The 24,978-nt window shown below is 38.6% G+C and overlaps 1 protein-coding gene across 1 annotated transcript in view; it reads right to left on the minus strand.

Annotated features, from left to right (window-relative positions):
• Positions 1-3,120: 3,120 nt before the first annotated feature.
• The window catches only part of LOC101863491, a gene marked incomplete in the record, with an annotated part of 23,445 nt that continues 1,587 nt past the window's right edge, over positions 3,121-24,978 (minus strand). The window contains 9 exon segments of the mRNA XM_013079395.2: positions 3,121-3,847; positions 6,837-7,020; positions 10,672-10,788; positions 11,530-11,697; positions 12,376-12,525; positions 13,434-13,578; positions 14,336-16,557; positions 17,199-17,324; positions 20,512-20,590. Coding sequence (XP_012934849.1) covers positions 3,243-3,847; positions 6,837-7,020; positions 10,672-10,788; positions 11,530-11,697; positions 12,376-12,525; positions 13,434-13,578; positions 14,336-16,557; positions 17,199-17,324; positions 20,512-20,590 — 3,796 coding nt within the window.

Consider the following 24,978-nt stretch of genomic DNA (forward strand, 5'->3'; position numbering starts at 1 on the left):
TCTTTGTTCTTGTGCAGGTGAATGTCCAATTTTTTTTCCTTGCTGAGGAATGAAATTGTTCCAAATAATGTAGAACCCCCCCCCCCCCCCCCCCCCCCCCGATTTGAGCACCACGTTCTGATTCAAAATATGAGTACTTCATGAAATGTACCACAAAAACTATCTGTCATCTCCTTATGTGTCCAGTGAAGAAGGCATATCAGTTTTTAAAAATCATTTAAATTAATGAAATATCAAATTCATGAATGGTCAGAACTCAGCATAATAGTACGGTATTAATAGTTGGTCTTGCAGCGAACCTTTACTTATGTGCTTCTCTTCAGAAACAAATTCTCCATAAACATCTTTTTATGACCTTGTGCAGTTGCGAGCACTGAAAAACCTTACTAAAACAAAAAAACCCACTTGTCTCAGCAGTCAATATTCAACTTACTGGAGCTATGAAATGCGGATTGTGTATAACATTTTCTGGTGATCTACTGGGTCATTTGTTGAAACCAATCTGGGGCCTTTTACAGGTGGGTGCATGCCAAGGCCAGGTCATATTCAGTTAGATCTATTTTCATTTCAAAACTGGGGGTAATCAGCAGTGGGAATTTTAAAAATGTGCATATATAATGATATATTCAGTACCAAAATTGCAAACTGCAAGGCTTGCAAGCAATCCATAAGCACAGGTCTAGTCTTGCAGACGAAAGCATGCTCTTGCAAAACGTAAACACCAAAATTGAAAAGGCTGCGAAATTTTTACTTTTTGACTTAGATTTGCGAGGTGTTAAGCATTATAATGGGGAATATAGAAATGGGGAAAGTGACACTATTGAAGACCCGTGGTTGGAATTTGTCACGAGTAGGCCAAATCTAGACGGCGAGTTCTCTGATACGGAGACTGGCAAGACTGCTGTCTTGGCTAATGAGCATGGCTGAAAATCAGTACAGTAGTCTCCCCCTAAGATCCCGGTGCTCGGGAGCAAGGAAATGCGGGATCTTGGGCGAACTGGGATCTTAACCGACAAACTCAGGGAAGAATCTATGGTGACCCATGTTAAGGCTCACAATCGGTAAAATGGTCTCCCTCCACTCTAAAATGAACTGACATGCCCCCTTGGTGGGTTCATGGCATATGGTGAACAAAGAGTGGTTAACGTTAATGATCTATCACGGTGCCTAGTGGCATGAGGCGTGCCATTTTCACTTATTATCCTGTCATGAGTCTCAAGATTTACGCTTATCCAGTTGCTCCTCCCCTTTACCTGTCAAAAATTTATAGCTTTCCATCTCTGACCGAGTCTCCCCCCCCCCGCCAACCGCCTTTGTCGTTACACACCAATTAAAGTTCAGTCTGTCTCGCAAATTCGGGAGTAGAGACAACTGCTGCAATGGTCAGGGGTGAGTTCACGGTTGGATGTGATCCCGCCTGGAGGGAACGTGTAGGCCCTACGCACCCAGTGATTGATGTAAGTTTAGGGAGAGCTCAGGTTTGAGTGCGATGTTTGGGGAAAACAAACGTGTCGGTCAGTTCACACCTCGATGTGATCCTGTCTGGGGCAAACATTGTATCACTTCATCGAGTTTTACGTGTATATGATCACATTCACGATAGTGGCTGATCTTTTACGCGACGGACAGTTTATTGATCTCAACTTTTCACTCTTGGTTGATCGGCTGTGCCCGCCCAGGTTTTTGTTCCGCAAATTATGATCTGAAATGCGGGATCTTAGCCGAATGTAGACCTTCCGAGTGAATCAGAGCGGGATCTTAGGGGTGACTTTTGTAAAGTAAAACTTCTGTTTTCTTAAAACAGCGGGAACCGGGATCGTAAGTGGTGGGATCTTAGGCGGAGACTACTGTACTAACAATGGGAATTCACACCCCGTGGCAACAAAGGTCCAGTCCAACGCAGTCATTGGATGAAACATGGGGCAACTTGGTATGACCATCATTTCACATGATGGGTTAAAAAACAAAGAGTTGCTCATTTTTCATTTGACTGACAAAATAATATTGCTTTGCCAATCATTGTTTGTGTGTGTACCTACTTATACTTAAACTATGACTCAACCAGAGGACTTTTTACTTTCAGTGTCTGCCCAATAGCCCTATCTATAGTATTATTATCTCCTTTCCTACTCTTTTGACACTGACACCTTCATATGGAGATTGTTATTCATATTTTATGAACTGTTTTATAAACTAATTTTTTAATATGGAAGTGATGAACAACTTGGTTTTCTATATAAAGGAAATAAAAGCAAGTGTTGATGTATCTCAATGTTATTTGTGCACTTATTTCCGTGTAGCACCTGATTGTGACAGAAGTATCTTCGGTAGTAAAGGATCGTGTACTAATGAGACTTCACTGTTATGGCTTGTGCCTGAGAAAAATAAAGAAAACTAAATTAAGACAAGTAAAGTTTAAAACTTTTTTTAGTAGGCTGTGCATGGTGAAATTTATTTCAGAAGATAAAACTAAAACTGTAACCCATTTCTTTCAGTTCTAACTTTTCCATCTTTTATGGTATCTGCAAACAAAACACTTGTTTCAGCTCCCAAAAGAGGTCGCTAAAATATCAAGGAAATGACGATTTCGTCTCTTCCTCCTCTGCACAGGGTCATGTAAACACAGGCTCCATATAAACATACACTAAGGAGCCCTCCCGAGCACTGTGCATTTAACCCTATCCGTACGTCATGTTTTACTATCGTATCCAAGCGACGCGGGGAACTGTGCCACCTCTTTCCAAAGGAAATTTACTCGTTAATCCGATCCACACGCTTGCGTAGCAGTCTGTCAAAATGTTTTTTTGAGAAATACTGAAGGTTTCAAAGAGATCTTCGTACTTGAAGTATTCTAAAACGTGAAGAATACAACCCCAGGGGTACAAAATTACCTCAGGGTGTACGGATAGGGTTAAAGCAGAGACTACTACTGTATACCGGTAGCCTTTCAGTGTGGGATCTCAGAGTTGACTCTTGCACAGTAAAATTCTTTTTAAAAAAAATCGGAATCTTAGTTAATATAAGCCAACCGGTGTCATAAGCGGTGGGATTTCAGGTGGAGACCACTGTACGACACTAACTGAAGTATTCTGAATTCATGTAAGAAGACAGCACAGAGCATTCATTTTCAAATGTAAGTCAAAATCAACAATTTATTTTCCATAGAGAAGAATTTATAAAAATACATGCAACAATTCCTCTGTATAAAATATTGACAATGGACAACTTTATAAAGGCTCTTGTCATAGGATAACATCCGTACCATTCATGTCTGCTGGGGTGAGCCCTGTAGTGACAAGGGAATGGAGGGAGAGTAACGTGTGAGCCACATCAACAGATTGAGTCCATGCAGCAACCTTGGCAGATAGTAGGTCAAACTTTGTATAGACCAGATGGTCGTCACATTTCACATTCCTGTTCTTTACTTGGGTATGTTCTTTGGTCTCCATTGCGGAAAGGGATGATAAAATATCTCCAGAATCATACAATTCACTCTGTCCCAATGCCTTATTTTTGACAGGTAATTCAGCTTCAGACATGGACGCATTATTCACAAACACTTTCTGAAATGTGGGTTCTCTCCCACCGTAATCACCATTCCACTTTTTGTTATGTGCTTGTAACTCGAATCTTGGACTTGCAGCAGAAAAATAATCGGATAACCCAGGCCCTGGAACAGACTGGTGTACTGGCAACAGGCGCACATCTGACTCGTATTTGTCATGGTGCTGTTCTGTCAAATTCTCGGTCCCATTTACCGTCAGGTTGAGCCTCACGGATGTGGCAAAATCTTGAAACACATCAGACAGTGCCTCCAGTACTGCAGGCCGGATAAAGCACTGATTGTCTGAAAAACAAATACAGGTACAACAAATGCACATGAGAATGTGGAACTATGGAGTATGGAGGTAGAAACTAGCTAAGCATAAGTGCTATAACTATAGTCTTTTTCAAAGTAAATCAAAATAGAACACATATAATTTAGAGAAGAAAGTTTTCCGCTACAACCAGAATGTCAAGAGATGCCTCCTGTAAAATGAATACACATTGAAGAGGTGTCTATTACTAGAGTTTGTGGCAGTGATGTCCTCCACATAAACGAATGGGGGCTGCATGTGCCCACCCTGGGACTGACGCTGAATCTCAATGGCAAAACATGCGCAGTTCGACAGACAAGTGAGTACTTTTTTAGACTCACGTGGAGGAGTCTCGGTGATCTTATGAGGAAATGTACAAGCTTGCACTGAAATATGGGGTCTGGGCGGTGTTACACGCCAGTTTGTGGGGAGCAGGGTGGGGGTTCAGATTGTTCATACAGGCACGCGAGCCATGCCTAGGAGTATGAGGGTGGTAGGCCCCCATGTGTGACGTCACTCTGCTATTACTGTTAATAACCTCTTTGATACACAGTGGTCTCCACCTTAAAAGGAAGAGCGACCCTCAGTTTGGCTGATTTAGGTCAAGCTATGCAAACTGATATGTTGGCTAATTTTTTAAGTCATAGTCAACTTCAACTAGTTCTTTGTCTAATAATAGCAAGGAGACAATTGAGAAAAACTTTATTCTTGTCATAAATTGCCTTTGAAAACATGAGGGTGGGTTAAAATGAAGTGAATTTTCGCAATAATTGTCATTTTTCTGAAAATGTCATTTTTTGGCAGTTTTTTCCCTACTCCTTCCTTAGTTTTCATCCCTTTGACATGGAACTTTCAGGAATTATGGATGGCAAGAATACCATCAGAAAGATAATTTAGAAAAGGTTTATTATACATATAAAAAATACATCTAGCATCTGCGTTTGTTGCCATTTTCTGGTCCAAAATTAGCCAAAAGTTGTCACAAAAAATGGCAAAAGTTGCCATTAATTTTCAAGCTTTCAATTCCCTGTGATGACGTATATATAGCAATATGTTGATAGAGGTGACTTTCAATCTAAAGCACCAGAATTTCTTGTGCTCTGTTTTAAGCATCCAGAATATCATTTGCAGCCACACAGAGTCACAGAGTGTAAAAACGTGAATAATAAAGGATTCACAACAGAATTAAATCAAAATTAGAACAGCACATAAACAACCTGTCCCTATCATTTTATGCAAGAAAAATTTTGAAATTATGCAAACTGATCCTAAAAATGTGAAATTATGCGATTCTGTTAATTTTAACATAGAATGATAAAGGAAAATAATCAGAAATTAGGCAAAAAATGATCAAATTTAGCTAAATTATGCAGGGTGCAATATAAAACCACGCGGACAGAACAACCACAAAAATTAACAAATAAGGGCGTGTGTTGACCTATCCGAAGATTGGCCATTTTAACCCTACCTAAACATGTGTAATTCAAGAAAAAGTAAAAGATATTACATGCAAATTATGGAATCACACACAAGCGGCCTGCCAGTGTCAGTATTCGGTTTTGGTGGAGATGCGCTCTAACATAACACATTCATATTTAAAAAAGGTAGGAACAACATCAAATTTAGTGACAATAGACTATATTAATATTAACACAAAAAATAGAAAAACAACACATCAGAACAATAACAAGAAAAAAAAAATAACTTGCCAACAAATTGAAACACAACAAAGAGGGAAAAATAAAAGAGAAGCAGCAATATAAATAGTAAGTAATTTCGTAATGATATTCTTCACATGAAAACAACTAGTCTACACGGACACCTAAAAATTAAATTTTTCGTTCCTACTTTTTTTTGTTCTTGTTTTGATTTTCTAATACCCGGCGGTGTCATCTTCTTTTTTAAAATTTTTTTTAGAAAACTGCAAGAATTGCGGCTGTGATTTGCAAACCAAAAAATGCCAAAAATCGAGGCTGCAATAAGTGGGTCGCGGCCGAACAAAACGCAGATGCTCAGTACCAGTACATTGGGAAAATACTCATATATTTATTTCTTTTTGACTTATTCAAAAATACTCTGTGTTACAATAAGTTACATAGATAGGGACTGGTTCAGGTGTACTCTCACCCAATTTGGATAAATTTGGTCAGTAAATAAGAAAGCCATAGGGATTTGAAATTCATAGTTTATTTTCAAGATGGCGGTTGTTTCCCTAGCAACTGTCGTAGCTATGCAAAAATAAAAGTATGTGTCAAGAGATTTTTCTATTTCTAACTTATATGTGTACGTAGATTTGATCTCGGGCAACAAACATAGAAAATGGACCTTGAGGGTCACTCCTCCCATTAAGTTAATGGGTTTTTAAGTGGACTGGGCTTTCGGCTCCTACCCATTGACTTCATTTGTTTTTTTAAGACAAATAATGACCTAGAGATGATATAGGCACCTGAGGGAAGATGGAACGGTTTGCTTAAAAAAAAAACAACTACAAAGGAGTTGGAGTCCCCACTGAAATCTAAAGGACATGGAATATTTTTCCGTTTAGCCGGGCTGCTCTAACAGATGTGAAAACCAGGAATTTTGTTATCTTTCGATTTACTGTTTTCAGATGAAACATGTTTGGTTCAAGTGAACTCTACTGGATGAGCATCATGTCTAAGTGGTCTTCGTTGTTTTGATTTTGAGGCAGGTGAAACACAATGGTCGAGAGTGAATTTTTACGTGGCATTGTCACTATGGTTGGATAGCATCATATATGCACAAGCTGTCACAAACTTAAACATTTTGATACTGAAATTTGCTTCTTTTTTTTTTACATAATAACACTCTTTGACATAGATCTAGTTTTCAATATAATTTAAAACAGCAATTTAACATTACAAGAAAAATCACACTTTGAGACTTCTTTACTTCTTTTCGTTAAATTCTAGATCAAGTTTGAATCAAACTTTGCAAAGATAAAAGTGGAATGTCAAATACCTTCAGCATTCAATCCCCTGTTGGCCTCAGTCTTCAGCCACTCAGCACACCACTGCTCCGTGACTCCACCTCCTGGTAGAACCCGTGCGTCCGTCACCACACCATCCACTGTATGCAAACATTGCCACACTCGTTCTCTGAGCAGCTGGCTCGACATGTCACAGGAGCTCTGAACAAGCACAGTCTGAGGACCGAAGATTGCTCGTAATCATACTAAAGAGGAAATAATAATTGTATGGGTTAAAAATATTTAACGTCCTTTTCAACATTATAAGTGTAAAGATTACTAAAGAGGCTGGATCTCCGAATTAATCTTCCTTCTCCGCTACAACCATGCCAAGTGGGTGAGGAGTCTTTTTTCGTAAGAGTTTTACAGCACTTGCAACACAATAAGGTCATATAAGTGCCGAAGAATAGATGTGTTACAAGAGAGTAACATACACAAAAAAGAAGGAGAGATAAGGACGATAGATGTTCGATAGGAAAGAAGGAGCAAACCACACCAGAGCACCCACCAACCACCCATTGAGGAGTCTTGAATACTCCTTGAACAACCCAAGTTCAAAAAGCCTGTTTTGGACTTAAACTCCTGCCATCTGCATCATAGCCTAGATAGAATGATGTCAGCCCAGTTCCATAACATAAGAAAGAAATAATAACTCGATTAAAGGTTGAAAACAAGAAATACGTTTGGCGCAAAGAGAAAATTTACATTTATTAATTATTCCAATAATAGTGGCATGAAAAGAGCTCAGCCATAATTTAAAAATTTGACTTGAGTATTTGATTTAAAGTATACAGTCAGGGAAAGATAACAAGGACATGCAAAATTTGAAATCATGGATAGCTCGTACAATATGCCATTCCCCCAAACCCCCAAAACCATTTTCTATATATTGGCAACACCGTTTTCTCATACACCCCTTCAGTTTTGTTAGACAGTTCACCTTAAGGACTGGTGGGGCACCTGAGGTCTATTTTGGCTATTACAAGTCCTAGAGTGCCGATATTTGCTGTGGGACATCGTGTGTTATTGGGGATTTTAAATCAATAGTTCAAAAAGTATATTGTGAATCAGTTGCTATGGAAACGGTGGCCATTTTGGATTTTGTATACCTTTTTCAATCCCATTTTATTTCCTTATTTATTAACCGCTTTACTTCTAATTTGGCATGCCAACAGTACATATGTAGCTCTTAAATTTGGCTTGTTGAATTTTTAATATATATATGCTTTAGTTTTTATTTTATGACATTTACAATTGAGATGTTGCAAAAAAAGTGAAAAAAATGGAAAATTCATTCTTTCTAAGCCCTTAAATCAACTAGGTGTTGTTTGTATCCTGTGAAAGTTACATTAAAATTAAATAAGAAACAGAGCAGAAAATTGGGATAATATATGAAAAAATAGAATTGTGAGAAAACAGCCGAAACAGGTAAGAAAAGGCTAGACAACATGTGCTTTCGCCGAAAAACCTGACAAAAAACCACAGCTTTAGGGTGTAGCAAGGCTTACATACGTTTCTGGATATTGTTCAGGAAGTGTCCAGGTACTATAATATGTAATAAACCCAACTTACAAAATTTGACCCCCAAACACGATTTCTAGGTGCCCCACCAGCCCTTAAAAAACACCATCAAACTTTCAAACAATTGTCTTGAATTCAAATCGTCCTATGCACATTATGGAAAACAACACACCCATCTTTATCGAGAGTAGGCTATCATCAGTTTAGATGAGCTCATCGCCGGGGAGCATGATACACAGACTGCTGGAATTGAGGTGCATCATTGCACATTATCTGTAATGTGTGTAGGGTACTAGAACTTTCCTGAATCAAGTCATGTGAGGATGGGTGCTGGCTGGTGGACGCACAGTGTGGGTTGCATTGGGCTGTATGGAGTGTGAATTATGTTTGTGTTTGTGTACAGTAGTCTCCGCCTAAACGCATGGTACTCGGGAGGGCTCCTTAGCGTGTGTTTATATGGAGCGTGCGTTTACATGAACCTTAGCAAAGGGAGGAAGGGACGCAGTCATCTCATTGCCTTGATATTCTAGTTACCTCCCTTTGGGGTGGGGGTTACTTTGGGCCGATAATGTGACGCCACGTGACTGTTTTGTGAAAGATTCCCCGACTGCGGCGTTGAATGAGTGTGTGGGGGGGGGGCAGAAAACAGACTCAATGTAACGAATACACCATAAAATGTCGGGAACAGATAGCCTAAAAGGAAATTGTTGGTGAGAGTCATAGAGACAACGGCCCAGCCACGTGGCTTTCAAAGCCACCACCCCCGACCGTAAATTCATGAACAAGCATTCATGCGTGTTGCGCATCATAGGCCTAGTTCTAACTAAACATTAAATGCAGTCACTCAAACACCAGTCAGAAACCTTCTCTCAAACAGATGCATTTCTAGTGACCAATCAAATAACATTTCAGTCCCCCAACCCCCCAACCTCCGAACATTTCATCAAACAGTCCTAGACCTATGCGTCTGGAAAGTTGAGTGGGAAAACGCTGTCCATCACTCTCTTTGTTCGGCGTGAGGGGCAGTCTCACCAAATATCTGGTTTTCTAGACTTGTCTTATACAAGCTGTGCAGATCGTACAGTAGTCGTAGTGAAAATTTCCCTTAGTCAAGCTTTACCTGTCAGCGTGTTTCGCAGATCGGAGCGTGCGTTTAGAGGGAGTGACCGTGCGTTTGTACGTCTAAATTATATTGTAAAAAACCTGTCAGATGACGATAGCGTGCGTTTGAGCAGAGCGTGCTTTTGTATGGCGTGCGTTTAGGCGGAGACTACGGTAGGCCTACATGGTGTGTGTGTAAGATTATTTGAATGTGAAGGTACAGCTCGGGAACTGATTACAGTATTACGAAGATTACAAAAGAGGGGCAAGTGGCATGCTCTGACCAGTGTTGGTTACATCATCATGATCATAATCTGACATAAGAGCAATTTTATTTTTGTTGAAAGCTCATCAACAACACTCTCTTCCATTCCTCTGGCTTCGACACAGAAAAAGGCGTTCGCACTAACCATTCTTCTGTCCTTTTATCCATACCAGGTAGCCTACTTTTCATGATGGCAGAGAAGAGAAAACTTTAATTGTCTGACAATAAAAACCAAACGCCAGATTTTAGCAGAGGTTGACACGAAGTCCTGCTCTGAGTCGGAAATTTGTAAGAGATTTGGTATTTCCAATTCAACACTTTCCATGTATCTAAAAAATCAAGATGAAATAAAAAATGCCAGCACTGCATGTCAACCCGACAGAAAGTGAGCACACTTTGCCAAATTGAGAACATCAAATTGGCATGGTTCTCGTTAGCATGTGCTGTGTCTTTTCCTGTCAAAAGTGCCATCCTGATGACAAAAGCAGATAAAAATCGCAACAGAACTTGGCCTTGACTTCACATGCAACACGGGTGGGTTGGACAGGTTCAAAAAGAGACACGGCATCACTTAAAAAGCTGCCTACCTTTAATCTGCTCCAGAAAATCCATTACACTGTTTATTTTCTCACAACTGTACCATCAGTTAACAACCCTTGAATTTCTTCTATAGTGGTCTCAGCCTACGATTCCAGTGCTTGAGAGCAAGAAAAAAGAGATTTTAGTCAATCCATCAGGTGGAGAATCCACTGTGAATCATGGTCAGGCTTGCAGTCAGCAAAACGATCTTCCCTGACATTGAAATGAACTAACATGACCCCTGGGTGGGTTTATGACCTATAAGGAGCAAAGAGTGGTGGCCATGATGACCAAACAAATTGTTCTCTAGCACTGAAAGTGACATAGACCCACCCATTCAGTTTAACAACATAATGACTAACCTGAACATCTGCCATGTTAGAAATGACAGCATACTTTTCAAAACTTGGATCTCCTTGAAACACAGTACCCTTTACAGCATCACTAAAAGACTCAATATGAAGACTGCACACATCTGTCTGGAGACAAATACAACATATATATAATGATTTATACGAAACACAAACATCATTAAACATATTTGAGCCAATAATAGTTTTAGTTTTAGTTTAAGAAAGAGTTCTATTGCATTAAAAAACAAAAAGTAAAAGGTCATATAAGTGCCAAAAATTAGAGGCGTTACCAAAGAGTAACAAACATAAAAAAAGGAGGAGAGATAAGAACGATAAATGTTTTACTAGGAAGGAGCAAACTACACCAGAGGATCCACCAACCACCGAAAAGAGCCAATAAAAATAAAATGAACAATTACTAAGGAAGCATCGACGCCAACAAACAGGACACCTAGTGATCTAAAACAGCTATTTTCCTTTAGGCAACAAAGCATAAATCCCAAACAATTTCTTTTTAAAAGCTGAGCTTGAAACAAAGCCAAATATGACGCTGGGAGCGTCCGAGGCTGGGAGCGTCCGGCAGAAATAACCCTGTTCCCCATTGGATGCTGGACTAGTGACAACTGTTTTGTTTTATTTAGTGCTAGTTTTTGCTTGTTTTTCGGAATTATTCTCGAACCAAGGGTTTTAGTAATGACTAAGCCTTTGTTTCCGCTATTTAGAAGTTGGAGGTAAGCTTTTGGGGTTATAATGAGACAAAGTGCACTAGATAGGTGGCTGTAGAAAAAACCTCCGGGAAACGGTGGAGAAAACTCACGGCTTAAAGAGTTAATTTACATTGAGGACAGCAAAGACCAACTATCTTACCACACTAGCTTCTGTCACATAAACCAACAGAGGCACACAGTGAGCATGGCCCAGCACACTCAGCGTGTGATGAGACACGTGTTGAATGGGCAGAATGTTAGTGTTCAGACACTCTATCAACACAACGTCGCTTATTTTGCCACGGACAAGAACTGCTCCTACACTTATCTGAAAATGAGAAAAGAGACAAAGAAAACTAAAATAAAAACTCCTGCGGTAAAAATAATAGGAAAACTATTTCATGAAATAATATGGACAAGACGGATAAAAACGCCTTTTGACAAGGTAAACAGAACAGTTTTCAAACATACAACTACAACAACAGGGCAACAAATTTAACTATTTCTCTGAAAAAAAAAAATAGGCCAAAATATTTCATCTGTGGAAACCACATTTAATCTGGATTTTTCCTCAAGAGAATTCTTCTTACAGACTCTCCCAGTATGCCCGTTGTGTGACTGAATGTTTGAAACAACAGATAACCAGGTTTTCTACCATCGGACTCTCTACAATATCATTATCAGAACCACTCTTCTCCCTCCAGGACCATACTCTCAGTAGTGGGTCTATGGGACAACACACCAATTTTAAAGCCTGGACATACCACCTCACTGTCAAAATTGAAATGTAGAGTGAAAAACTTGAGCATCAATGGAGCAAGGACAATAACAACTAGTTCATAATGTTTATCTTTTTGGCAAAAATTTGAGGTTAGCTGACCACAACGTCACTGCAAGTAAAAAATATTTGAGTGGATGAAAATTAAATGTTAACATTTTAACTCTGATATTACAAAACATAAATGGTTCTCCTGGTTCAATGTCACCTGTCATGTTTGGTACTCACTTCCTTCAGGGTGTTCACTATCCTCTGAGCCCATTGTACTTCCTCTGGGTCTAGGCTGCATGAGCCTCTGTCGTCAATCAGCGTCTTGCTGCTCAGTGTAGGCTTATAGCCTTTGTGGTGGTGGGAAATGGTCAGGTCTCCATTCACTAACTGAAATTTGATTCACAGCTTGTCAAAAGGGAGCACACGAGCAAAACAAATAGTTTCTCATTCAGACAAAAAGTCCAGCACATTGTCAATATTTAGGGCACAGCCTGGATACAATAAGCATAAATTTATCAAAACATCACTCAAAAGTGTAATCAACTTTATATTAAATAGTTTAATAGACCACTTCTTATTCATTTTCAAGGGAGAAATATATCTAGTCGTGACTTTCAGTAATTCTGGAGACATCTGATCCCAAAAGTCATGACACTTATCATTTTATCACTGCCAAAGGCTCCTAATCGGATATATGATAATATTCATTTAGTTAAAACACCACATACAAGTACTGGAATACAATCATTACCTAGTTTGTAATAAATCCTTCAAGAGTTCTTCAACTAAAGAGAGGATTGGTATGAAAAGCTGACAATGTATAATAAATCATTCACATCTTCCTGAACACATACCTTAGATGCTATTCAGTCCATATTAATTAATGTACTATAGAGCCAGAATTCATACAATACTATCATTTGAACAAACCTAATACAGCTGGGTATCTGTCCACACCTCAAACCTGCAGATTTAGAGTAAGTTAAAATACAAACCCCATTCAGTTTTTCAAAACCTGAAACATTTTTTAACAGGTGGTTTTCACTCGCTCATAGACACAATTTAAATCATTAATGAGGCAAGTTTCAACCCTGTCTGTCAGGACTAAACTGGACTAAGAAGGATACAGTGTCCCAGTAGAAAGACCAAGATATTCGATAAAAGTTCTCCCCGCGTGAAAATTGAACTTGGTCTTCTGTATGCGACAGTAAAGTGCCTAACAGCTACACCACGGCTGCTAGTCTGGTCCAGTTCAACAAATTAGTCGTGCAGAGGGAGAACTGGTAGTCACTTACTATAGCCCTCTTTAGGGACTTGTCACTTCTAAGTGGCTGCAGAATCTCTTCCTCACACTGCACCAGCAGACCAGGGATCAAAGAAGCCGCAGACGGCACAGATGATGACGACACAGCTATACAGTCAATGAGATGGACGTTGAAGCTGGAGCAAGAGAAATGAATAGCATAAACATCTGCCTTTACATTGAAAAGCACTGAAAGAAACAAAGAAAAGGAAACCACATTCTCATCTGTACAAAACAGATTATATGAGAGAAAGAGTCAATAGCTAAGACGTTATTGTTTAATGTTAAAAGATTACGGCAAAGCCTGCAGCTGGGCCACAGATGATAATTTACTAGATACTAGATCTATGTGGAAACTAACAGCGAAACTGGTTACGCACACACACCCAAAAAGCAGACTGGAGTCCAGAATGAATTTGGAGTCACTAGTTATCATCTCATTGTCAAAAGTTAAAATATTATACTAGTTCTACCAATAAAAGAGAGCTTACAACAAACTGACTGTTAAAGTCAATACGCCTTAGCCTTACGTCCCAATATCTGAGTATTTGTATCCTCATTGGAAAAAAAAACCCAAACAAAAAGCATTTCAATTTCCAATTTCTTCATTTAAAAACATGCATGCAAATAATATACAGTATAACACAGATAAGTCGATTTCGTCAGGACCCTCCTCAGTAGTTCGAGGGATATTGTACAAAGATAAAGAAGAAAAAAAACCTGAGAACGCAGGCACAGTTCGACGGATGCGTGATTTCGAGTCTTTTGTGTTCAATCTATCCATGTTATAATGTATATCCATGCATAATTTACTATGTCCAGTAAAAATATAATCACAACCTTAGCTGAAGCAAAAAAAACACCCTTTTCCAGTAACCTCGATAAGATCATTACCTTTCAGTTTCTGTATGTTTTATCTGTTTTTCAAAAGCCTCCACTGCCAATTTCATCAGAGGATCCGGCTTCAATGAAGCATAATCAGAGGTAAGATTGATGGACAATATGGCTGATCTTTCATCTGAATGCTGCTCGTTTTTTGATTTATGCAGAAATTCTTGGCTAAAAGATTCTGAATCCTCTTCCACAAATTTGTGAAAGGTACCATTAACTTCATCCACCAAGCAATCTTTGAATGTGGTCCCGAATTTCAGAGTTGACTCGGTAGAATCTAACACTGAAGTGCATCCATCACTGAAAGTCTTGATGCCTCCGTCATCTTCCTGTGTAAGTCCCACTACATCCCCTGGTGAGAAGTGCCTGCTAGACATTGCCATATTCATGGCAATAGAAAGCTTGGATGCCGAAGTTTTCTGAAGTAGCAATTTCTCGAGTAAAGATTGTCTTCCCTCATCATGACTCTGGCCTGCAATTTCTTTGTCACACGATTTTTGAATACTAAGTTTGTTGCCTTCATTGTTCATGGTTGCTCTGCCGTATGAATTTTGCACAATTTGTTCATCCCCCTTCCAAAATGCATTTGTTCCATCACGAAAATTTGACACACATTTAATTTTGTTAATTTCCTTTAAAGCTTCAGTACCACAGGATTCTTCAACATCTGCATTCACTCTTTTAGAGGAAGAAATGGAAGAACATGGACTGCTACTGTCACATGGGTTACTTTCAGACAAGCCTGTAGCCTTCATTGATGATGAAAGCATGACCAGAGAACTTTCATTGTCTTCACAACTGATTACTTTTTCATGCAAAGTTTGAGCATTATTAGTCTCACTGTTTGTCTTGGGGAAATCTTTGCCTGCATCTTTTTCATTTGACATTGTATAATGGCGGCTCAATAATGCCATGTTTGTTCTTTTTGCCACACCGATTGACGCAAGCATTGCATTCAAGGAGTGGATTTCATTTTTAACATTTACCACATTTGAAGAATGTCCATTTCTTAAGCACTCCTCTTGGTTTTTTTCAGATTCATTGCTACTGTCAGAGCTGCAGAGACTAGTATTTTCATTTTTATACGTCTCAAAAGTCTCACTATCAAAATTTGCATCCTGACTTGGAACCAAGTGCAGAATTGAAGTCACTGGTGCCAACTGTTTTGGTTGAATTTCAACACATTCTGAATTATCTCTACGGCTAAAACAATTTGAAGATTCCTGGGAAGCATCCTGGTCTGATACATTGCATATATTGACCAAACTAGATGATGTACACAGGTTGATGTCATTGCTTTCAGAACTTTCTCCATCAATTCCTGAGTCTACAATACAATGACTAAATTCATCTGATTCTTCACTTTCCTGACGCTTCACAGCTGTCTTGTCATGCACATCATCAAAGTCTACAGCTATGGGGTAATGTATTCTAGCATTTCTGAACAAAGTAGTATCACTGTTGGCTATTGTGTGGGCATCTGTTAAATAAGATCCAGATCTTGCTCCCATAAGATGAGGTGGTGGAACTGGTTCAACTACAACATTGACGTACTGACGGTTGTCTGTGTCATCAAAACAATCTTCAAAATCTGAATCGTGCAAAGACCCATCTCTGGCTGAAGTAATCAGGTTTGAAAAGTTTGCCTCAGACAGGTTCTTACTGAAATCTGCACTAGAATCAGCACTCATTTCAACTTGATCTCGCTTATCATTTATTGTAGAGTCTTCACCATCTTTATGAGTCACAGAAGAGAAAAACCAGTCAATATCAGAATTGTCAGAATCTTCACTGGACGGTGATGACATTTTTAAGTACACAATATCTGTCTCTGGCACATCGCTCTTTACACAGAGTCCATTAGGATTTTCCCCCTCAGTTTCAGCATTTACATCAAACATGTAAGCTGCAGAATTGTCTCTCGTCAATGGTAATGTCACTGGGTCGATGCAGCATGGCTGAGGTACAGGTGCAGCATGAGCAAAGGGCACCGAGTCTTCGGGCACACAATTAGAGTCAGTGCAATGACTTAGAGATTCATTATCACAAACAGGAGCATCTACTGGTACAGCACAAGATGACACATTTGTGGTTATTTTATGGGGTTCTTCCACAAGAGGTGGCTGGTCTTCGGATATAAGAGGTATAGCAATATCTTCAACTTTCGTCAATAGCTCTGAAACAGCCTCTTGCATTAGAGTGAGAGACTTGCGTTGTGAGATGCCCTGAGGAAGAGAGTAAATTAATAGACTGAATATCACGCTGTTACTTAAGATAATTTAACATTTTCCAGTCACACAGTCAGCAGTACAAAATATCCCATCTGGTCACCTAGCCATGAGAGCAACTGCAACCGACTTCTTGGGCCTGGCCAGATGACTGGAACGGATAATTTTCACCGGCTGACAACAAACTGTTAAATGACTTGCAGTTTTCAACCGACTGAATTTGAAAGGGAATGGATAATGTACACAGCAGTGTATTTTACAAGAAATTAATCGCACAGTTCTTAAAGAAAAAAATGAATCATACACCATGTTCAATTGCTACTGGAAAACAGAATGAATTCTAGGCATAAACTTTTTGTTCCGTGCAACGACCAAAATAGGACCATGACCAAACAAAAAAAAAGAAAGAAAGAAAAAACAACAAGAAAACAGCATTTTGAGCTGTCCTAAGCTTCAAATAAAAATTAGTAAAGCTAAATGTCGCTGTTTTTGCCAGCTGTGAGTAAACGTCCTTCAGTAACTTTTGAAGGATTCTAAGAAACCATTTAAGAATCATTACTATGGCCTTCACATCATACAGCAATATGATCAGGAAATTTTCAAGGAATCCAATATTTGTAGTGACTCTGAAAACTCACCAACTGCTGCAGCTGACACACAGCTTTTATAATCCTGACCATGAAGAAAAGTAAAGTCTTTGTCCCTGAACCGTGTAGTTTGTGGTGAGACTGTAGAGCCTGAATCACAATTTCTCCAGCTGGATGCTGTGAAACGAAAACACCACTATGATTTCATGTGTCTGCCGTCAGTGACCTATCAACAGGGCTGCCTACCTCAAAGTTCCAATTTCAGGTAAGTTCAGGGTCTGTTTCAGGTATTTTGGCCCAAAATCAGTAGTGCATAGACAAAGAAGGAAAAAAAAAAAGATTGTTGCCCCGGTACCCATAGTAACCATCGAACGGGGCTTGCCTTTTGTGATATTGGGAAATAATATTTTGAAAACTTGTTTGTGCATGCACATATATGTGTGCATGTGTGTGTTTTAGTTTAAGTAGAGGTTTTACAGCACTCGCAACAGCATAAGGTCATATGAGCGCCAAAGAGTGGATGTAAACAGAGAAGTCCTTATAAGGAATCAGGCTTACTCTACTCACCTCTCTAGCTTCAACAGCACAAAGTCTGCTTCGACTATCAAGGCATCCTGGAAATAGCGGGTCACAAGAGTGTGACAAACATACAAAAGAAGTAGAGGAAAAATGATGATAGTAAGGATTAGGAAAGGTAAAGCAGCAGTTCCCTGTTGCAGTTCAGGCAGTTATGAGCATGACATTGATGAATCAGCCTATTTACAATTCCAATTCCACTGTGCATAAGAACATGGTGAATGTCCCCCCTTTGGAAATGGCCTAAAGACACTTGAGTCAGTAGCACCTCCCAGAAGGGTTGTGTGTGTGTGTGTGTGTGTGTGTGTGTGTGTGTGTGTGTGTGTGTGTGTGTGTGTGTGTGTGTGTTTGGGTGTGCATAAGTTAAGGTGAACAGTATTTATGAAATGAGGCGAGTTAAAAAAAACAACTTTTTAAAAGCGTTTATGGACTACCGTTCAAGCAACCTATAATTCAGTATAGAATAAACAGGGTGACTGCCAAACTGACTTCAAAACCCCTAGCCCATACTAATAGAAACTATATCGAAACATATTTTCCGACATTAGCAGAGGGCACTGAAAGTCCTGTGTTACTTAGGTATGACAAACGATTTTAACTAATTTTGCTCTAAAAATACAAAATGAGTCCTGATCTGGTCCTGTGGAGAGGCCAGAACATCAACTGCCATAACCATGTTTGGGTTTCAGCAATCATGGATTTTAAAAAGCATGCAAGACAAAACTTATTTTTTAAAAAGCTTTATAGTAAGGCTCACGGCAGAGCAAAAAGTGACAAGTACTGAGAGCCGTAGCTGGAGGGTGTGGGATGTAGTGAGGCTGAAAACCTGGCAATCACTGCATCATGGACTAAGTATTGATTTTTAAAAAATGCTAAATCCTAGAACCCCTTTTAGCCAAAAATAAGCCATCATGATGCTTAGGCATCCAACATAGGGGCGCCATGCCGCACAGCGCACTCTATAGTGCGGTAAAAAATTTGTGACGCAACTTATCTTCTAATATCTTTTTAATGGGGGAATCAATGTCATCCATATTTTGCACAGCAGTTTGTATCAATTTGTTTTAATTAAATCATATTTTTCCAGAACAATTGGAGCTAGATTAGAAAAAACTTTTCTTTATACATTTATATAAAATTCTTGAAATCTCTGTCACATGTAAAATAATAATAATAATAATGAAGATCATTTCTATAGTGCCCACTCTCGTGTGAACATAGCTCTAGGCGCTTTACATAAATGCATGTACAAACAATATTCTTGCACACACACACATGCACACACACACGCACACACAAACACACACACACTCACGCACACATTACATGCACACATGTGCACACACGTGTACGCCAAATGCGCGCACACACTCACACACACACACACACAAACATCTACTTGCTTATCACATGTGCACACTTACACATTGTTACGAAATGAACACATACAAATACACAATAAAATAATATGCACAATGCAATTCGCAAAATACATAAATGGATACATAGTCATTTTTTAACATTGTATTGAACATGAATCTACTGACGTAAAAATGATGTCATTAAATGTGTCTTTAAAGATATTTTAAATTTAGACTCAGACATTGTATGTCTCTAGGGTTGGGGAAGAGAGTTCCAAACTGATGGGGCAAGGCGAGGAAAACGATCTTCCAGCTTATTAAAATGAGATTGTTCACAGCACTTCCTACTTCTCACACACATTTTGATCACGCATATATATGCCCTATATATGATTACGAGTCCTGTTGCCTAACCACTAGGCCACCGACACCACTTCTGTGTTAGTATGAAAGGAGGTCGCTGATTGGTCGCATAGAGCAGTTCACCCTGCAAGCGGCTTCAATGAATTTGAGCTTGCTCATTTATGTATTCCTTGAATCTGAGTTACTTTTATTGATTCTTATTAATTAAAAAATCGGGAGAATCCAACTCCTTTTGTTGAATCCGAGTTTTAGTTGAATCCGAATTAGTTGAAACCGAGTTTCAGTGTATCACAAATGCGACCAGTAAAATATGAATTCAGTGGCCTTTGCAGTGTTGGCTTGGAAGACTGTGCATTTTCACGGGTCTTTCTTGGGGAAATTTACAGATTTCCTCAAATTCCAGACGCATTCCAGGGTCTAGATGATTTTTTCAGATTCCTGACTGGCAGTTTCTTATACAACTTATTGCTGAGAATTACCGTAAATATCCGAGAAGTTACGGAGGAACTGCAGAACCAGAACAGGTATTTTTGTTTTCTTCTACTTTCGGCACCCATCGCAAATCTGGTAGTTTTGACACCTTTATCGGTATGGCTGTAGAACAGGCCCAACATTGGTAACTACTGCAAAAATCAGTAGATTTAGGCAGCCCTGTATCAATACAATATTTATGAAGACAAAATTATTACAAGAGTTATCTATCGTAGGTTCTGTATTATAAACAGTCAGCAAGAAGCTATGTATGCATCTAATTCTGATAATTGGAAGATAAAACTAAAACAAAATTCAACTAATCCAGCACTCTTTTCCAATTATGATGTTGCAGGAGATAAAAAAATCCCAAACAAAATATTTATAATTTCTGGACATCAGTGCATTCTGTAACAATTTCTCTATTAAAATTTAATTTGAACCAAGAATCTTTTCCTCTCCATAATGCTCATCATTTTGACTGTCAAATCAAGAATAGTAACATTTATTAAAACTAATCTACATTAGATGATCTATCTAAATTAGATGAATCTAAGAGCAAAGGGAATTCAAAATCTTTAAACAAATCTTACATCAATATCCAGGCTGCAGAGTAAGTGAAGCACATCACTGGTAAACACAGTGCCTCCCTCGTGGCTCACACACTTGATGCTGCAGAATAAACGAATAAGCTGTCAATGTAGCTCATAGAACAAAGAAAAAGTTTTGTACAGCAACTGCAGCAGTGGTTCTTAATTCGGTTCGATCAAACCCTCAAGGTTCTCCGAAAAAGTCTTTGGGGTTAAGCTGAGGTCAAGACAGTTAGCCTACATCGTCACATTCACCCCACTCGAAAGATTCAGTGAATTATGCATGTACGGAACTTGCCATGTTTAGTAACTCCAACAAGGTTACAAACACTAATTTAGTGGAATGATGGCATCAACACATTTTTTTAGGTCAACTATTTGAATTTCCAGACTTTTCATTACAAAAAAGGAAGGATATTTATCTTTCTTAATTATACTCCCAAATTGATAAAGTTAGGCAGCAAATTCAGGTAATGTTATCCTTCAAAACATAATATTCCAAAAACGAAACAGAAAGTTCTTTTACACATCCTTTCTACCCTGTGGTGTTTCTGTCATTCTCAAGTTACAATGCAGTAACCAATAAATCCCATACAATTACGACAGCTACAGAGTTGAAAGTTCACAAGTATCTGCAAAAAGATAGATGGGTCTCCATGACGGAGCCTGATTTTTGATTTTGTCATTTCCTGAACTTAAAAAAAATATATTTGACAAAAAGTTCCCCATCTTCTTTGACCTTTGTGATTATTCCACTGAGAAATGAAACAAATCTGTGTTGCTGTCCTTTATAGCGGAAATGCTGGAAGCGATATTCGCAACGCGAAATTTTGTTTTGAGGGTACAGATCTAGACCTTCTAATTTTTTTAATCTCTCAAGATTTATTGCTCCATTCCAGTAGAGTGTAAATATAGTAGGCCAATGACTTTCAGTTGATGCTAATGCACTGATCATTCCTTTCATCGAAAGGGAGCCCAGCAAGTTTATTATAACCAGCATCCATATATATATACGCACCTACCAGAATACTATTTTAATGCAAAATTAAATCCATATTTATGCCACTCACCGCACTAGCCACTAGAAAAATATTGTGATTTATAGCTCTCAGCATCATGAAAAATCATCAGCATTTTTGAAAATTCTGTCCATCATATGTAGGAAAAGTTATACAGTAGTCTCCGCCTAAGATCCCACCACTTATGATCCCCGTTCACTTAAAATCCCGCTGTTTTAAGAAAACAGAATATTTGTTATACAAAAGTCACCTGTAAGACCTCGCTTTGATTCACTCTGAAGGTCTACATTCGGTTAAGATCCCGCATCTCTCATACTCATAATTTACGGAACAAAAATTTGGGCAGGTACAGCCGATCAACTTAGAGTGAAAAGTTGAGATCAATGAACTGCGTGTCGCATCGGAGTTCTCTACCTCAACTTACATTACTCGCTTAGTGGGTAGGGCTTATAAGTTAACTCCAGGTGGGATCACATTGAATAGTAAACTCTTCCTTGACCACAGCAGTAATTGTCTCTACTCCCGAATTTGCGAGACAGTCTGAATTTTAATTGGTATAGTCAAAAAGTAATTGGGCGTAACAAACAAAGGCGGGGGAACTCGGTCAGAGATGGAAAGCTATAAAATTTTGGACAGGTAAAGTGAAGGGGCAACCTGATAAGCATAGGATTTGAGACTAACGACAGGATAATTAGAGAAAATGGCATGCCTCATGCCATTGTGATTTGTCATCAAAGTTGACACTCTTTGCTCACCATATATGTGTCACAACACGATGGAATCAGGCGCTCGTCAATTTTTGCGTATATGGAGTTATAGGTATCATCTTAAAGCATGTCCATTTGCCTTGCTCTTGATGGAAAAACCTATCCATTTAGCTTGAATACAAGTCGAGATATTGGCAATTGAAGGAGGTGGGGGTCGCCTGGTTTTAGAGGTAAAATAAGTGAAAAAATGGCCGCCATAGTTGAGTTATTTCCTGCGTTTGAGAGGGCGTGAAAACTTAAAAATTACAACTTTTATGCCTTTAATCAAAGTTTTTCAGTAGAATCCACACAGAAATGTGCAGAGACCCCCCCCCCCCCCAAAAAAAAAAAAAAGAAATTAAAAAAAATGAAAATCAATAAAAATGAAATGAAGAAAGATGAACCATTTTTACATCATATTTTTCAAGGAATTTGCTTCTAAATGGTTTAAATATTTTTAAAGAATTGTCTTTGAGGACCTGTCGTCACTGGATTAAGCCGAAATCCTAGACAAACATAAGGTATCTCTACTCAATCGGATGAACACTTTCTTTCCACGGGAGCCCCCACATATAATATACCAAAAGAAAGAGAATTTTATTGCTGTTTCGGGAAAACCCAGATCGCATGAAACATCATAAATAGTTACAAGAGTTGTGTATCTTTTAGCTTCACTTCTGAAAAGGTTTGTTCATGAGTGCCGTTTAAAATTCTTCAGTTCCATGTCTTGCCATTCAAATCAAATGTGAACTGTTCCTTATTGAATTTAAGTTCTTCGTTCTGCTCTGCAAAGTATTTTTTCTCGAGTTTACAGCAAGTTTTCTGTTTCCAAGCGATTGAACATTATTTTTCACTAAATTTCAATTTATTCCAAATGTTAACAAAACTTTAAAACCCGTTTTTTCAAAACTTCACCTTCTGACCACTGTGCACTTTAAAAAGCCATAACTTTTCATAGAATGCTCCAATTGCACTCAAATAAAGTACAAATGCTCGGAATAGATGTGTTTTTCAAAAATTCTTACTATAGCATACCTTACCTTTTAAGATTAAACTTGTATAAATGTACTGTCATACAAATAAGTAGCAATGACCACAAACAACCTTCTTTTGTCAGAAAGTGTTTGTAAATATGTGCATTTTGTAGCTGTATCTCCACAGAGCATGGAACTTTTGAAATTTTTGAAATCCATCAATAAACAAAACAAGTTACGGATTTTTTAATCAATTAATTTTTGGTACACTTTTATATAATGAAAACCCCCCCCCCCCCCAAAATATGGGACATTCTTTGGTGAGTTTTGAGACAATATTCGTCATAACTCACTCATTTCTCGAAGTATTTAAATGAAACTTGGCAGCCCAGTACATTTGCTAGTGCAGAATCTAGTCCTACTTTAAGATTTTTCATAGCTATCCTACTATTTGAGTTATGAAGACGTTTCTTGGTAAAAATGTGGTGGTTTTCAGTGTGTTTTGGGACAATACTTGTCATAGCTCGCCTATTTCTTGGAGTATGTAAATGAAACTTGGCACTCTAGTACAGTTTTTAATGCAGAATCTAGTCATGCTGTCAGATTTTTAATATCTATCCTACTTTTTGAGTTGTAAAGACATTTACAGGTTAAAAAAAGTGGCGTTCTTTACAGATTTACAAAGATTATCAGTCATATCTTCTCCCAAAGTCATGATATTTGAATGAAACTTGGCAACGTAAAAGATTCCTCCTTGCTAAGCAATGCACTGGATCAATTTGTCACAAAAATTTAAGTACAGACCTGGATTTATTAGTCTAATAAATCCAGTACTCTACTAGTAAAAGCATGCACACTTTGTAATAGAAAATAAGATCGTCTCTGTATATATCCATTGTTGGACAGTGTCCTATTGTGTGGGAGATTAAGATGCGTTTAGATAATATTATTATAGTTTACAAGTCATGGGAATATTTCGCATGTGTAGGCTACAACTCATACTATAAATGTAACAGATATTTACCCCCCCCCTCTCTCTCTCTCACACACACACACACACACTCACACACACATATATATGCAAGTGCGCGCACTCACGCATGCATGCGTGAACGATAACAATGAATAAACGGGACTGTCTTCCCAGACTGGACTAAATAAGTACCATACTCTTTAAAAACAATCTTAATGCCTTACTTTTCCAAACAGAGCAAACAGGACGAGTCCAAGTGTGTGCTTTCCCAAGAGGGGGGAATAGGCTTTCATAACGCAAACACAATGTCATACCACTTCTTAGATGTTTGCTTTTCAGTTTCTATTCTTCTCTCATGCAATTAAGCAAATAAAAATGACTACCTCTATCGTATTGTGACTAAAATGCAACACAAATGCCCACTTCTTAGATGCTTGTTTTTCAGTTTCTATTCTTCTCTCATGCAATTAAGCAAATAAAAATGACTACCTCTATCGTATTGTGACTAAAATGCAACACAAATGCAAGTTATCAAGGCCCCCCTTTAGTTTTCAAGTATCCTTCCCCCCCTTTCGGGTTCACATAAGCGGGGCCTTGTTCGTAGCGCCCGAGGCGACCGATGGCTGATGACGTCACTCAGTGGAAATTTCCCAGCCGCCGGTTGTTCACCCAGCACGCGCAAATGGCAATGTCGCTTTTCGCTTAGCTACTCCCACATTTTTAAAGATTACGCCAAAACCGCTAAACACAGAAGCATG

Source organism: Aplysia californica, unplaced genomic scaffold (genome assembly GCF_000002075.1).
Source record: "Aplysia californica isolate F4 #8 unplaced genomic scaffold, AplCal3.0 scaffold00050, whole genome shotgun sequence".
NCBI classification, from domain to species: Eukaryota; Metazoa; Mollusca; class Gastropoda; order Aplysiida; family Aplysiidae; genus Aplysia; species Aplysia californica.